The 16,417-nt window shown below is 42.6% G+C and overlaps 1 protein-coding gene across 1 annotated transcript in view; it reads left to right on the forward strand.

Moving 5' to 3' along the window:
- The first annotated feature begins 2,254 nt into the window (after nucleotides 1–2,254).
- The window catches only part of LOC118373309 (arf-GAP with SH3 domain, ANK repeat and PH domain-containing protein 1), a 70,131-nt gene continuing 55,968 nt past the window's right edge, over nucleotides 2,255–16,417 (forward strand). The window contains 3 exon segments of the mRNA XM_052505466.1: nucleotides 2,255–2,439; nucleotides 2,797–2,883; nucleotides 4,192–4,318. Of these exon segments, the coding sequence (XP_052361426.1) occupies nucleotides 2,819–2,883; nucleotides 4,192–4,318 (192 nt within the window). The 5' untranslated portion in view covers nucleotides 2,255–2,439; nucleotides 2,797–2,818.

Here is a 16,417-nt window from a genome sequence, read left to right on the forward strand (position 1 = left end):
ATATGCTGAGCACTTGGTGGCTGCTTTTCCTTCACTCTGCGGTCCAACTCATCCCAATCCATCTCAATTGGGTTGAGGTCGGGTGATTGTGGGGGACAGGTCATCCGATGCAGCACTCCATCACTCTCCTTCTTGGTCAAATAGCCCTTACACAGCCTGGAGGTGTGTTGGGTAATTGTCATGTCATTGTCCTGTTCCACTAAGCGCAAACCAGATGGGATGACGTATTGCTGCAGAATGCCGATTAAGTGTGCCTTGAATTCTAAATAAAAAACGGACAGTGTCACCAGCAAAGCACCCCCACACCGTCACACCTCCTCATCCATGCTTCACGGTGGGAAATACACACGCAGAGATCATCCGTTCACCTACTCTGCGTCTCACAAAAGCACGGCCAGACAGTCACCACAGTGAAAAACAGGACAGTTACTGGAACAACCCCAAAAAATTATACAAACATTTTTTCCAATAATGAACTCTTAGTTTTTGTAAAATATATAAACATTTTTAACAAGGAAAATTGGGGTTGTGGTTGTCATCAATAACCACGTAAAAATAATATGGCTCAGTTGGTATAGCATGGCGCTTGCAATGCCAGGGTTGTGGGTTTGATTCCCACAGTGGACCTGCATGAACCTGTATGCACTCACTACTGTAAGAGTGTCTGCTAAATGACTCAAATGTAAATGTAATAACCTTGACAAACAGGTTTACTTTTGCCCTGTTCAGTGGTATGACCAATGATTTATACATTCAGTTTATTAGGTACACCCATCTAGTATTGGGTCGGACCTCTTTGCCTCCAGAACAGCCTAAATTATTTGTGGAATGGATTCTACAAGTCGGAAACTTTCCACAGGGATGTTGGTCCATGCTGACACAATGGCACCACGCAGTTGCTGCAGATTGGACGGTGGTACAACACCAGGCAGGATGGGTCCATGGGCACATGCTGCTTACGCCAAAACCTGACTCTGCCATCAGCCTGACGCAACAGGTACCAGGATTCGTCAAATCACGCAATGTTTTCCACTCATCAATTGTCCAGTGTTGGTGATTACGTGCCCACTGGAGCCGCTTCTTCTAGTTTTTAGCTGATAGGAGTGGAACCCAGTGCTGCAATAGCCCATACGTGACAAGGATCTTCGAGTTGTGCCTTCCGAGATGCCGTTTTGCTCACCACTGTTGTACTGCGCCGTTATTTGTCTGATGGTGGCCCGCCTGTTAGCTTGCATGATTCTTGCCATTCTCCTTCGACCTCTCTCATAAACAAGCTGATTTTGCCCACAGGACTGCCGCTGACTAGATGTTTTTTGTTTGTCGCACTATTCTCGGGACACCCTAGACACTGTCATGCGTGAAAAGCCCAGGAGGGCTTGCACCTACGATCATACCACATTCAAAGTAATTTAGGTCACTCATTTTGCCTATTCTAACATTCAATCGAACAGTAACTGAATGTCCCGAAGCCTGTCTGCCTGCTTTATATAATAAGACACGGCCACTTGACTCACTGTCTGTAAGAGCTTTTCAATTTCCGTGAATGGGGTGGTGTATCCAATAAACTGTCCGGTGAGTGTATATACACTCAATAACTGATAGGGGGCGCTGTGTTGTAAAAAAATAAAAAAATAAAAATAAAATAGAACATTTTGGAAGCAAAAGAAATGCATGTATTACTGTCTACTTTCGTTTTTGACACATTTATTCTATAATATACACCTTAATGCATAATTTTAAATTATATTATGTGAGCTTAACATAAAATAAAAACATATATTAAAACATTTTCCTTAAAGTATATATTTTTTGAGATTACTAATGTTACTGTTCCCACTACAACAACAAAATACTTATACACATGTAATTTTGTTCTTGAAACATTGTAGAATTGTAGACTGTAGAATTCCATTCATTCCTATGAAGGACTGCTACTACTGGAGAGTGCCATCTGAAATATAGCCGACCAGTGCCTCCAAAGCCTATCAATGGCCAATACATAGCATCAACAATTCAGGGTTTATATACATCATTGGGTACAACAGCTGTAGTTAAAATCAGCTCGAGGGAGCGAGGAAACTTCTTGGCTTTTTCTGTTTACCCAGATCCCACATTTCCTGTTTGAGTGCCTTCTGGGTTTCCTCAGTTCCTGTAGGCCTACCATTAGATCCAGCTCATTGTAAGTGGCTATTTTCCTGCTCACATGGCGGGTTTCTCCCTTCCTGCCCGCACTGTGACTGATCTTCACGGGATCCATTGCTAGAGGACATCACTCTCTCCTTTCAGCTCTTAAGTTAAAAGTATAGCCATTACTGAACCCCTGTTTGTTGACTATTCAACATGAGCCTGATATGATGCGCCCAGCAAGTATTCTCTTCTGCATCAATCAAGAGGACATTCACACTGTTCAGATTCCAAATTTGATGTGCATCGATTTCGGTAAGTTGAGGCGTGGCGTAATAGCCCATGTTCTTCTTTGGAATATGAGTGCTCTTCAAAGGGTTAGAGATGGACATTATATTATTTTCAATAAGTCCAAAATTATAACTTTTATGTTGGCTAACAAATGAACCTATTTAAAATATGTGTATTACTGTATGCAAAACAATGCTTTCTCATCAGAGTACTATTCCTGTGTGGTACAAATGATTTATGAATATGCTATTAGTTGCCTATAGGCATTTTTTATACAAAGTTGTGTTGTTGTGTTATCTTGATTCTTCCCCCGGCTATACCACAATCTCTGATGTCTAGAGAGCAACAGAGCTCTGCTCATGTGATTCTTATTTCATTTAGGTTATAAGGTGACAGTCAAGTCATGAGATCCTCCTCTTCCCGTCCGTCAAATTTCTCATCTAAAGATTCTTTATGGAATCCGAGTCGGTAAGACCCTCTAAATTCTGTTGATACTGAAACATTGTATCACCTCATAATATTCAGAGACTATTCTCTTGTGTCTAAAATCATTCAATCATATTTCTTTGTGCTATTGCTTTAGTCTAGTAGTAAGTGTAAATTGACCAAGAGCCTATCATATGTGATTGAACACTTTTGTTATTCACCAGCAATGTTTTTTCTCAATGTTGCACCCCTACAATTACAGGCACGCACTTCAATGTAATTTACCATCACTGTTTTACCTATGGATGAATCTTTTTCAGACCTCGTACCTTAACTCAATAGATCTGATAAGTATTTATGGACTGCAATTCCCCAATAATAAATACACGAGCCACCATTGAGGTTTTTCAATCAGCTAAATTATGTTTTAATGCGTTTCTTTAGGCTTCAATTAATATAAACTATTTTACATGTTTATAATTAAGTACCATTTTTAAAAATTAATAACACACAGTACAGTCAATTGGTATTTGTAAATATATGGTAAATATATATAGGCAGATAGGCATTTAGGATCATAAACAATACTGTTTATAGCAAAGGCCAAATAGAGTCTTAGAATATTAATTATTGGACACATTTTCCTTTTCACATAGCATATTATTCGATGACTTCAGTACACCCTCGAATAGAGGTAGTTTTTTTTACTGCGGATTGTCTCTGAGTATTATGTCCGAGATCATAGACATGCGCAGAGTTCTTCCTTGTTTGTCTCCGTCATCAGAGGTGGGTGAGAGAGAGAGCGAGAGAGCGGGAGGGAGAGTGGTTGTGAATGTCAAGACAGCGTTGCATTCGAAAGAGAAACGGAGAGAAGAGAAGAAAAGAGACGAAATTCAGCGATTGCAGAGAGCACATATTATAATTGATTTCACAGAAATATTTCTGATTGTAGAAAATATTATCGGGAAAGTATCGTATTGAATATCAGCAAAACATGATGGAATCCGCTATTCTATTTTACAGCAAGGCAGCATAGGACAGTAATTAAGCGATTGTGTTTTGGTTATTTGCGCAAGGGATTCGGGCGAGAGGAGAAGAGAGGAAGGGAATAATTTGTGTCCATTCCCGTTTCCCTTGGGGGCAGTGAAGTCATAGGAGAACCAAACAAGTAATTCGAGAAGAGACGCATTTTTGTAATTTCGCTATCTAGTTAGTAACCTAAACTATCAGTTTTCCACCCAGTTACACACGGTTAGACATCACGTAATATTCCTCGGCAGTTGTTTTTTCATGATTTAGGATTTTCTCAACAATTCTTGCCATCCTCTTCTGGGCGATTCCCTGCTGAAGGATGCCTGATCAAATATCGGTGTCCGAGTTTCTCTCGGAGACAACCGAGGACTACAATTCTCCGACCACATCCAGCTTCACGACCCGTTTGCAGAGCTGTAGGAACACAGTCAACATTCTGGAAGAGGTAAGGCCACATCATGTTATAACATTGAGTCAGCCATGGCTGCAGATGGAATTGCGTGCAAGAGCGACCATTGCGCATTGATGAATCATGCCACCACAGATATGACATAGGTTCAGGAGGCACAGGCTACTTAAATTATACAATGCATGTTATTATCCTAAACTCCATATAGTGGTAGCAGGGTCCAGAGTTGGTCGTTCAAATAGACTCTGCATCTGTGTCCAAATGCCCAAGCCAATGCCCAAAGTTGTACTGTATTCTGCAGAATAACCTCAGAAAGTGTCCTACACAGAGAGCACTGTTCTGATGTGCAAGCAATACAAAAACAACATTTCTGTGATGAGCATTCCACCATGGCAAGCAAAGGTTAGATTGTGATGGCTAGAATTAGACTTATTTGCATGCCTATTATTATAAACGGCCTGTTATCAATTGGCACTGTCTGGTGCTATTGGCAACTTTGTAACATTTACACTGGAGCAAACAGCACATCAAGGACCATGTTATAATGCATGTCTGTTTACGGTCCCTTACAGGCGTTGGGAACAGTTCTTTGTCCCTGTACAATCCCAGACTATTAGAAGCAAAATGGCCTATTTAAAACAGTTAATATGCATCCTATTATTTCCAAGCCGAATCATTTGAACATGTGTCGTTTAAAAAAACCCACAAAGACCTACTGTCCTAGAACTTAGCTGTTACATTGTTACAACATGCAATAATGGTGTCCAAAGGATCACCGTTCGTTTTTATAATGTAGTGATGATGTCATGATGGCCTTCTGTGGTTTGCTCACACTGATGCCTATGTTAATTCTGTGCAGTTCAATTGAGCTAGTTTTGCTCCTACTGCTGCTGGCTGGTGTTGCCAGGCAGAGGGGGAGGATTGGGTAGGATAGAGGAGAGGGAAGGGAGGGAGGGTGTGTTTTAGGCCTACAGCTTGCTGGTCTCTCTCTCTGTTGCATAACTCTGAGCAGAGCAGCCAGGCTGTAGCATTGGAGTGTGCTGGCTGTCTCCACACAGAGTGGGGGTAGGGATGGATGGAGCAGCAAACCCTCCAGCTTCCAGCCACTCTCTGACAGAGATATTGACATTTGCAATGATTCTGAATCAGAATGTCTCCCTCCACACATATGGCGTTAACATCAGCCTGATGCTAAACCTTCTAAGCCTGTTCTTACAATCACAATCAGTGGTGGAAGAGCTCGCAGGCAAGTAGCCTACACACGCACGCGCAAACATGCACACACAAACACACTCACACTCACAGGATTGCACGTCTGATCAGTGAGGTGAGTGTAATCAGGTGAATCCGTGTGGAGACCATGGAGAGCAATGCATTCTCAGCCCACCCCCATCTGCACTGGCTTTACCATGAGATAATGGGACATCAAAGAAGGGCAGCAGCATGCCCTGTTAAAACCGACACATTACCTCATTTCATTACCTCGTTTTTTTTCATTGAATAAAATAGAAAGAGGTCTATGTTTCTCTTGAAGTCATTGGTTTAATGTTCTCATATAGTGTATATATAATGGCAGCCACGGCAGATGATCAATGCTGATAATCATTCATCTCCCTCTGCATGTTATCTCAGGCTGTATCCCAAATGGCACCCTATTCTCTAAATAGTGCACTACTTCTGGTCAAAGGTAGTGCACTACATAAGGAGTAGAGTGCCATTTGGAGTGCAGAAACAGTGTCAGTGGTTTCATCTTCCATTTAAGAAAGGAGGCAGGAGAGAGAGAGCAGTTCCTGAGATTGGAAATCCCGAATTTGAATCCGTTGCGTCCGTGCAACTCCTTCAAGCTAAGAGACAGTGGATTGTCATGTGCTCTACTGTCATGTGCTCTGCTGTCATGTGCTCTGCTGTCATGTGCTCTACTGCCAGGCGTGGAAATGAGGCTGAAGAAACACCTTGAAGTAGCCTAGAGCTTTGGTTTCAAATGGATAACATATACCTGTAGGACAATCTCTGTTTATTGTTTCTCACCCAATAGTGATGGAAATGTTATTATCAGTTATTACAACAGTGTCCTCAAGGAAACTGAAGTCCTTCCCATAGAAAGAGCCATGGTAACTTGACTTTACAGTATGCTTAAATGACCAATGATATCTTTCTTTGTTCTTTTTTTATTTTACCTTTATTTAACTAGGCAAGTTAGTTAAGAACAAATTCTTATTTTCAATGATGGCCTAGGAGCAGTTGGTTAACTGCCTTGTTCAGGGGCAGAACGAGAGATTTTTACCTTGTCAGCTCGGGGATTCGATCTTAAAAAAAAAAATGTAATTATTTTACCTTTATTTTACTCGGCAAGTCAGTTAAGAACAAATTCTTATTTTCAATGATGGCCTAGGAACAGTGGGTTAACTGCCTGTTCAGGGGCAGAACGACAGATCTTGTACCTTGTCAGCTCGGGGATTTGAACTTGCAATCTTTCGGTTACTAGTCCAATGCTCTACATGATAGTACATTATATCTACACGATAGCACATTATAGTGCATCATATCTACATGATAGTACATGCTGCATGGTTGTTCGAAATGGTTGACACATTTTTGCATATTCTCTCTTCGTAGATAGATAGCGTAATATGCAGAATGGCTGGTCATGGCCTATGTGTCGTAGCATTTAGAAGTTCCACCCGTCTCTCCCCGAAGGTTTATAGTACAATAATAGAGGAATCTTTACAACCAAGCCATGTTTATTCTCATTTTACATGACGCTCTTATCCAGAGCGACTTATAGGAGCAATCCGTGTTCAAGTGCACATCGACAGATTTTTCACCTAGTCAGCTTGGGGATTCGAACCATTAACCTTTCTGTTACTGGCCCAACGCTCTCAACCGCTAGGCTACCTGCTGCTTCTCCACACAGAGCACATTTTTGTTCATTTAACAACAAGGAAAGGCTTGCGTCATGGATCACCTCTCTGGCTCTGTGCCTCCCAGCTCAGAGAGAGAGAGACTGCAAAACAAACTAAAAACATCTGTTGGAAGAGCCGCCATGTGCGCCCGACCCGGGCTGCAGCAGTAACCACTCTGGAATTGTAGTCCGGATCACATGACGGGGACCATTATACTGGCCACAAAAGAGCAACAACGTATAATCTTTCTTATTTAAACAGACAAGAGGCCATAGAATCAAGCTTTTCCCGAAACATTGATCTAAAATCAGTAGAGAGCAGAAGACCTCGCCAGGGTCCTGCCCTGGGATACTACATACACCTTCCAGATGGCATTCCTCCTCATTTTATGGATTTCCAACTCTGTAAAAGTTCAGCAGTATTGCCATGGCCCCTGAAAAGAGTCAGGGTGAAAAATGTTAGCCATGTAGCATTTGAAGAGAAGCCACCAAAGATGCTAAAGTAGGCCTATTTGGTTTGTGCCACATTTTCACCATAACCAGTGAGGCAAAATGGGAGGCTATTCTCTCATTCTCTCTTGAGAAAAGGTAAATAATTCTCATAATAACCTTCCCACCTTAATTCAACTGTCATCATTTCAGACCTTCCAATGTCTCTCTGTTTCTCCAAGTAATTTTCCCAGTATGTTGACGAGGTAAATTATGCAAAGGTACATGGTGAATATTTAATGGTGTAACCTGAGGAGGAGGACAACAGTTGTCAGCCTCCCTCCTCAGGCGTCTCAACACAGTGAGTCATATAAAGGTGCAGAGGGGGAGATGCAGCGACATTAAAACTTCTTACTTCAACTCCACACCTGAATTATTTATGGATGACTGCTTGGAGAGACAAAGATGTTCCCGATTCCCCTCCTCAAAGCAGTACTGTCCTTATTAACGCAACCCAGTTTGCCCAGTCACAACAGGGAAAAGCTACCCTGCCTACAGTGCATTCGAAAAGTATTTAGACCCCTTGACTTTTTCCACATTTTGTTACGTTACAGCCTTATTCTAAAATGGATTAATTCATTTTTCCCCTCATCAATCATAATGACAAAGCAAAAACAGGTTTTTAGATGTTTTTTCAAATGTATTAAAAACAACAACAAAATATGACATTTACATAAGTATTCAGACCCTTTACTCAGTTGAAGCACATTTGGCAGCGATTACAGCATCGACTCTTTTTGGGTATGACGCTACAAGCTTGCCAAGCTCTCCTATTCTTCTCTGCAGATTCTCTCAAGCTCTGTCAGGTTGGATGGGGAACGTCGCTGCACAGCTATTTTCAGGTCTTTCCAGAGATGGGTTCAAGTCCGGGCTCTGGCTGGGCCACTCAAGGACATTCAGAGACTTGTCCCAAAGCCACTCCTGCGTTGTCTTGGCTGTGTGCTTAGGGTCGTTGTCCTGTTGGAAAGTGAACCTTCGCCCCAGTCTGCCCTGAGTGCTCTGGAACAGGTTTTCATCAAGGATATCTCTGTACTTTGCTCTGTTCATTTTTTCCCTCGACCCTGAGTAGTCTCCATGCCACTGAAAAACATCCCCACAACATGATACTGCCACCACCATGCTTCACCGTAGGCCAGGTTTCTTCCAGATGTGACACTTGGCATTCAGGCCAAAGAGTTCAATTTTGGTTTCTCCAGACTAAAGAATCTTGTTTCTCATGGTCTGAGAGTCCTTTGAGTGCCTTTTGGCTAACTCCAAGTGGGCTGTCATGTGCCTTTTACTGAGGAGTGGCTTCCATCTGGCCACTCTGCCTTTTACTGAGGAGTGGCTTCCGTCTGGCCACTCTACCATAAAAGCCTGATTGGTGGAGTGCTGCAGAGATGGGAGAACCTTCCAGACAGACAACCATCTCCACAGAGGAACTCTGAAGCTCTGTCAGTGACTATCGGGTTCTTGGTCACCTCCCTGACCAAGGCCCTTCTTCCCCAATTGCTCAGTTTGGCCGGGCAACCAGCTCTAGGAAGAGTCTTGGTGGTTCTTAACTTCTTCCATTTAAGAATGATGGAGGCCACTGTGTTCTTGGGGACCTTCAATTATGCAGACATTTTTTGGTACCCTTCCCCAGATCTGTGCCTCGTCACAATCCTGTCTCAGAGCTCCACAGACAATTCCTTCGACCTCATGGGTTGGTTTTTGCTCTGACATGCACTGTCAACGGTGGGATCTTTATATAGACAGGTGTGTGGCTTTCCAAATCATGTCCAATCAATTGAATTAACCACAGGTGGACTCCAATCAAGTTGTACAAACATCTCAAGATGATCAATGGAAACAGGATGCACCTGAGCTCAATTTCGAGTCTTATAGCAACGGGTCTGAATACTTATGTAAATAAGGTATTTCAGTTTTTTATTTAATCTAGATTTGTAAAAAAATAATCTAAAAACCTGTTTTCGCTTTCTCATTATGGGGTATTGTGATTGATGAGGAACATGTTTTATTTCATCCATTTTAGAATAAGGCTGTAAATGTATCAAAATTTGGAAAAAGTCAAGGGATCTGAATACTTTCCGAATGCACCGTATGTTTACTGTTTATATTTCTATCAGTGCTAAAACGAAATAGGAAATAACTGCAGCCGCGTACTAATGCTGTGCACGTCTTGCATAACAGGAAGTGACATCATTATGGTGTTGAGGGCAGTAATGGAATCTGGTATGGTTAATCCACTACTGTGCCCAACAATACACAAGGAATGTTCTGAAGAATGGTTAGAAAATATTCATGCTCATCTGCAATTTAATTCCCTGAAAGGTTCAGAAAAATGTGTAGAGGAGGACTTCATGTACAGGCAGGCTTTAGTTAAGCTTCCCTTCCTTTGTTAGGGAAATCGTAAGAAGATGTTGGCTTTTTCGAATGGAAAACTTGTAGTTCCAACTTGCCCTGATCTTGGCATCTTTGAGTTAGTATCTTCTTATCCAACATGACTGAATCATGAACATTCGGGACAACCAGCCAGCCAGACTCCCTTGTGAGGCCCTCCCTTGTCTCTGCCCTACAGATGGTGCTTTGCGTCATTGAGTTAGCTTTTTAAACCAGGGAGAAACATCGCCTGGAACACAAGGGAAACCCTCAGTGGATTTGCATTCCTCTGAGCATGCATGCCTCTCACACCACATCAGTGTGGAGGTGTGAGGACAAATCTTTGTCTTTTCATAGTCATCTTATCCAAACACTGTGAATTTCTTGGCAGTTACAATTAAACGTTTATTTCTTCCTTCTTTCATTTTGGGAACATCAGATGAGTGACTTTTTGTGAAATTGATGTCAGTTTCCACCTGGCGAAGAGTGAAATTGATAGTATACTATCTTGTCAAAATGACACAATTGGATGGTTTCAAATGAATACTGATTCCCTCCAGCCATTTCAGTGGTGTTAAGCTATGAGAGTGACAGTTTTGCTGTCATTCTGACCTGAGGAGACTGTCAGCATCTGACATGAATTGGACAAATAGTCGTGTTGTTTGCTCTTCAGTAGAATGAAAGAGAAAAATGGCACCTCTGTCGACTGTTGCTAATTGTACTGCTCATTGGATTTAAGGACCGCAGCATAGACACACAGTCTACACACAGCATTAGGATTTATGATAGCTTCAGGACAGTGTTTCCGTTAGCCGGTAATAGTCAGCTTTTGGCCTACGTATATATATTTTTTTAAGTCAATAAATCAAACTCCTGGTGGCCAACTGTCCGGGAGAAGAAGAAGAAAATCACATTGCGAAATAATGCTTTTTAAACTATTCATTGATGGAAATACCAGTCGATTGCAATACATTTGACCGGCCAATGCTTATTGTGTATAGATTGATTCACATCATTTTGTGAAATTAAATTGGCGCGTGTGTACAGTATAATCATTATGTACCTTATTTATCACACTTGTACAGCATACAGATAGCGAAAAATCTGTCAGACAGCATGAGAGCTGCTGCCAAAGCATCTCACACAGCAAATGCATAGGCAACGTGCATCACACACCACTTTGCAATGAGCTGAAGGCAGTATGCATTTAGAAAACATATACTTAATTGTTTGAAACCTGAACGTTTTACTACATATTATGAGGCATGTTTTACCCTGCTTCAAAGTAGCCTAGCCAAAATCACACCCTATCTGTGGATGCAATTATTTTATATCAACATTATTACATTGTCCAGTAGCCGAAGGCACAATCTTAGTCATATTAGCAACCCATGCTAGTTGCTACATATTAGATCTCCATTCTTTCTAAATGTGTACGGATATTTTAAGCTCTGTCACATGAAACCGCTCGCATGTGCGGTCCTGTTTGACAGTGTTTTCCCGTTAATTGCATTACGGAACGAACATTCACACGTAGCCCAGACCTGCAGCGCTTATAATGTGAATAAATAATAGTTTATCAAAATGTTAAGCTAAACATTCTGATCTGTTGCATCAGCCTCATCGTATTTATTTTATGTAGACTAGGCCTAGTGGTTGTTTGAATTTGGGATCTATCGTCCCACAACTGTCCCAGAGTCCGTTTGGAATAGGCTATTTCTTTCTCGACAAGCTGACCAATTGAATAGGTCATCTTTTCTACTATGGGGATAGTAGGCTAGTAATTTTGCTGTTCATTACTTGTCTTGTTGGCTGAGGAAACGTAAATGTGGACAGTTATTCTAACATCTTCAAAGTGTGCATCAGAATTCGGTAAGAAGGACCGCACGTCGTTGCGTCCTCGATTTCTATGTTCTGCTAATGTGATTTACCATTATCGAAATGTGATTTATGTCATTCTGAGCAGAGTGGGCGGACGCCTTAATCAGGTTACGCACCCAATGCATTTGCTTCCGGTAAATTTCATTTAAAATGTTGCCGGAAAACCTGCTTCAGGGTCTACTTTACTGAGAAAATCTGCTGCATACCTCAGGATATGTATGACACAACTTAATTTGTGGGCCTCGGTCCAAACGACATGTAAACGTAACACCGTTGGCCCACGATGACACACATTTGTTTTGACATGTCGTTTACACTTGAAGGAGATTCCATCTCAATGTGCCTGAGTGAGATGCACATGTTTATCCTCACGTGCAACATATCTAATTAGAAAACAGTGGATCCATCTGCCATATTAAACTGGGAGAGGCTACCCAAGACCTGTTGGTAAACCATAAAATGGAGACATCAGCTGTTTGAATATCTACCTTTAGCGACAGGATAGGAAACTGTATATTGATGTGGTTTTCTGCTTTTTTTTTTGCATGGTTTTTCTACAACCAGCGACGAGAAAGATCTGTTCTAGCCTACATTTTTCGCTTTGGTATGATACAATGTTCCTATTGAGAACAAGTCTTGTGAAGACTTTGAATAATTCAAGAGAACGAGACAGGTTTCGTCATATCCGGGTTTTACGTAACAAAGTGAATGCAGGCTTCTTACCTCAACAACATTCACAACTCAGGACAGATGTGGCTAGCTGAATTATTGATTAAGTTGAGGCTTTTTAGAATTTGTCCCCTGTGTCACATGCAGGCAAATTAAACAGAACAGTGTTTATCGGCATATTGCATGACTTGGCTCTCTCTCACTGACGGCCCATCACATTTTCCATCCTAGTTCAACCACAAAACAAAAAGTGCAAGCAAAGGCTGTCCTATAAAAAGTGCTCGTTAGGTAAACTGTCAGCCTTAGAAATCTGACTCATAATCCCCCGAGCGAGGCAGTATCTCCCATGGTAATACAAGGGGGGTCAAATCGTAGTTCACTGTTTAAAAGTACCATATAAGCCTATAGTATCTGATGACTCTTGTTGCTGAGTTCCATTAGAGAGTTAGAGGAGAAGGCTGGCGATCAGGCAGTGGGGGTGTCTTGAGTCCATGTCTGAGTCCATTTAACAACAGTGGCCACTCAGTATCCCCCACCCCCCCTTTGCATAAATCAGAGAACGAGCAGGGATCAGAGCCCTGACAGCCCCACTGCCGGAGCTAAGCCTGGTCAGGGGCTAATCCGCTGTCTGCTAATAGCCCTTGATGATATATGCAGTGCAGCTGTGGCAGGAAGAGAAGGTAGGCCAACAGCTGGAAGCCCGGGCCAGAGACTGATTATCCAAATCCCTTGGTCACTCAGACAGCAAACAAACCAACAAACAAGCAACTGAAACAGCATCCGAACACAAAGCCCAAAACCCTCCCACTGTGAAAGAGGCACGCCACAGATAGATTCAAAATATCGCTGGAGGATTTCTTTAAGGAGGTTTGGAAAGGATGTTTTGAGGTCTTAACCGGGTCACAAGACCTCTTCATCCTGAGGCGTGGCAAATTGGCAATGGGATGCATGTCTGAACCAGTATTGAAACAAAATAGCTTAAATCTGCTTTTCTTTCCCATCATTTATGTGATAATGAACGAGCCCCTCTTCTCTTGAGTTTGTGAGTGCTTGGGTCAATGGCCTTCCTCTAGAACTGGCCTGGGGGTTGGAGGAAGGCAGCACTGCTCAATGCTCACTGATGCATGCTCCTCTCCTGGCCTGAGGGGGAAATACTCCAAGGCTGACTCTGTTTCAAGAGGACACAATGGTGCTGTGCCTGGGACCGTGTGTGTGTTGTCAGCTGGGCACTTGATATAGTGTTTCATCTGAAGTGCTGAACATGCCTGCCAGGGGATGGCTTGTTGGCTCAGATGTGGATTTACACACGCTTGCTCCGTTTGAACGGCAAGGCTTTCCTAGAGCCTACAGAGGTCACTCTGCCCCCCTGGCAGGCCCGGCTCCAGGATGACATGCCCGAGGGGGCTTTTTAAATCCATGTGAGGTGGGGGGGCACAACTAGTATTGCTTTAGAGCTCCAATAAAACAAGGTAGATTGGTCTTACTACTTCTCATACTGTAGGTACAAACATGTATATGAAATGTAGCCGTACACAGTCAACAAACCGTCGCTTTGTATAATAACACGCGAATGATATGCGTCCCCAGTGCGACATGTGTATCGAAAATGCCGCCATATCTGGAGTAGAAGGCCTGCACATCATTTGCGCCTGCCAACACGTGAAGATCAGCTCGATGAGCACCACGAGCTTATCAACGATTCTGACAGGCTTCAACTTCAATAATTACAACTTAGATTACATTTCTGTCAAATTTGTGGCGCTGCGCAATGAGCGTAATCAAGGCGCCACTTCTCCGTGGGACAGTATCAAGTTCCAGAAAAGCAAGCTAAATCAGACTAAGTGCGTATTCTATAGTCATAGCTGATGTGAAATGTCCTACACAACAGTAGCTCATTTGAATCTGCCGCGATTAAGAGTAAATGCCCATTCCGATAGGAACTCACACACACACGCTATAGCAAGAGAGCAGGGAGGGGGTGAACAAAGTAGACTGTGTCGTTTTCATGGTATTGACATCCCTTTTACAGTAGCCTATCACACGACGACTGTGTAATGCAAATGAATGATAACCGAGTGATTTAGGCTACACGCGGTATTGGTCCTACATACCAAATGTACTAAAATGGAGGCCTGTTTGAAATGCAGCCATATACACAACTACTGTCATTTTGCACACAAGAAAGCATGCGATGTTGAAGAGAAGCCCCACGAAGACTGGTAGACCAAGATGCAGTCATTAAAACGGCACACACCGTAACCATCAATTCAGGACCATGGACAGAAGGCTACCGCCAGTCAGCTCGATGAAAGGGTAACGTTAGATGCACTGCCAATTTGACATCTTAGTCGTTTAGCAGACGCTCTTATCCAGAGCGACTTACAGTAGTGAGCGCATACATTTTCATACTTTTTCGTACTGGTCCCCCGTAGAAATTGAACCCAGAACCCAAAACCCTGGCGTTGCAAGTGCCATGCTCTACCAACTGAGCCACACGGGACCGAGTTTAACATCACCTCAGAGCACAACCAATTGGCTACATTGGTAATTGTCCCGATACCCGTCAAATTATACAAAGCTGGACATCTATCAATAACAATGAGAACCGCAAAAGCAAGCAATGACATTAAAAATCACAGATAAATCCAAAAGATGCATTGAAGTAAAAAGCAAAGGCCTAAACTATACATTACATTTAAAAAATCCAAACAACCAGTGGGCTTACGTTAGGGTCAACCAATGAATGAATAATTCTGGCACGGCGGGCCAGGGCCATAAAGGTTGTAGCTTACCATTTAGATGAGTTGCAGCCTCCTCCATGCTGTGCTGAACCTCATGAGAAGTTTCTGATTCCATTCTCCTTCCTGGCAAAATGTACTTGTCAGGTCCCTCTCAAATGCCTGCTCGACAAGCTGGGATGTTCGTCGATGTAACATGCTGAACCTCGGTGGTTGGGCCAGCAGGCTGCTCATTGAGCTCGGAATCGCTCTTGACGTGGGGGTCCCCTGTTTTTTTTGCTCTTGGCAGTGTCCAGCCATGTTTGGATACCCACGCTGCTTAGCCAGCTAAAATGATGCAGCTCGCGGCTACCCAAATTTACCGAAGCTAGTAGCTACTATTTAGCCTATTATTAGCTGCAGCGATCTGGAAAAGTAAACAACTTTCCCCTTCTCTGTGAGAAAAAAACGGTTAATGTAACCACGCCCCAGGTGGGATCCAATGATTTATCTAAACAAGGTAATGAAGGTGATGATACCTTATGACATCGCATGGCTAGGTGCCCAATCAGAATGCATTTAGGGATTTTAACAACAAAATGTTACATTATTACCCCCCTCAAATCATAAGTGCGCACCTATCAACGCGTCTGTTCCAGTCTGTGCTACTAGCAGGCCCGACAACACTACATGAGCAAAACTGGTCATTGTGATTCATATATCATTTGTTATGTTTATGGAGAAACAAAACTGGGGGAGGTGGGGGCACAAATACTATCTGGGTGGTCAATGCCCAGCTTTGCCGCCACATAGAGCCGGCTCTGCCCCCTGGAACTGCATCAACACTGCCTTAGGACGGTTGATAGCTACTAGATAACAATGAGAGGAAGTCTTATAACATGAAAATTATGTTGTCTAGCAGGTCTAGGAGGTCTAGGATACACCAATATTTCAGCTATGGTTATCTCCTGAATGGCTTTAGTTCTTTAGTGACATTTGTCACGAACCGGCTCAAAGTTCGTAACAAAAGGGAGACAACGTGGAGACAAGGAATAACAAAATATATTTATTAAATAAAGTAAACTAAATACAATTAACAATGGTGTGTGTAAGTGA

This window comes from Oncorhynchus keta, chromosome 4 (assembly GCF_023373465.1).
Source record: "Oncorhynchus keta strain PuntledgeMale-10-30-2019 chromosome 4, Oket_V2, whole genome shotgun sequence".
Taxonomy (NCBI): Eukaryota; Metazoa; Chordata; class Actinopteri; order Salmoniformes; family Salmonidae; genus Oncorhynchus; species Oncorhynchus keta.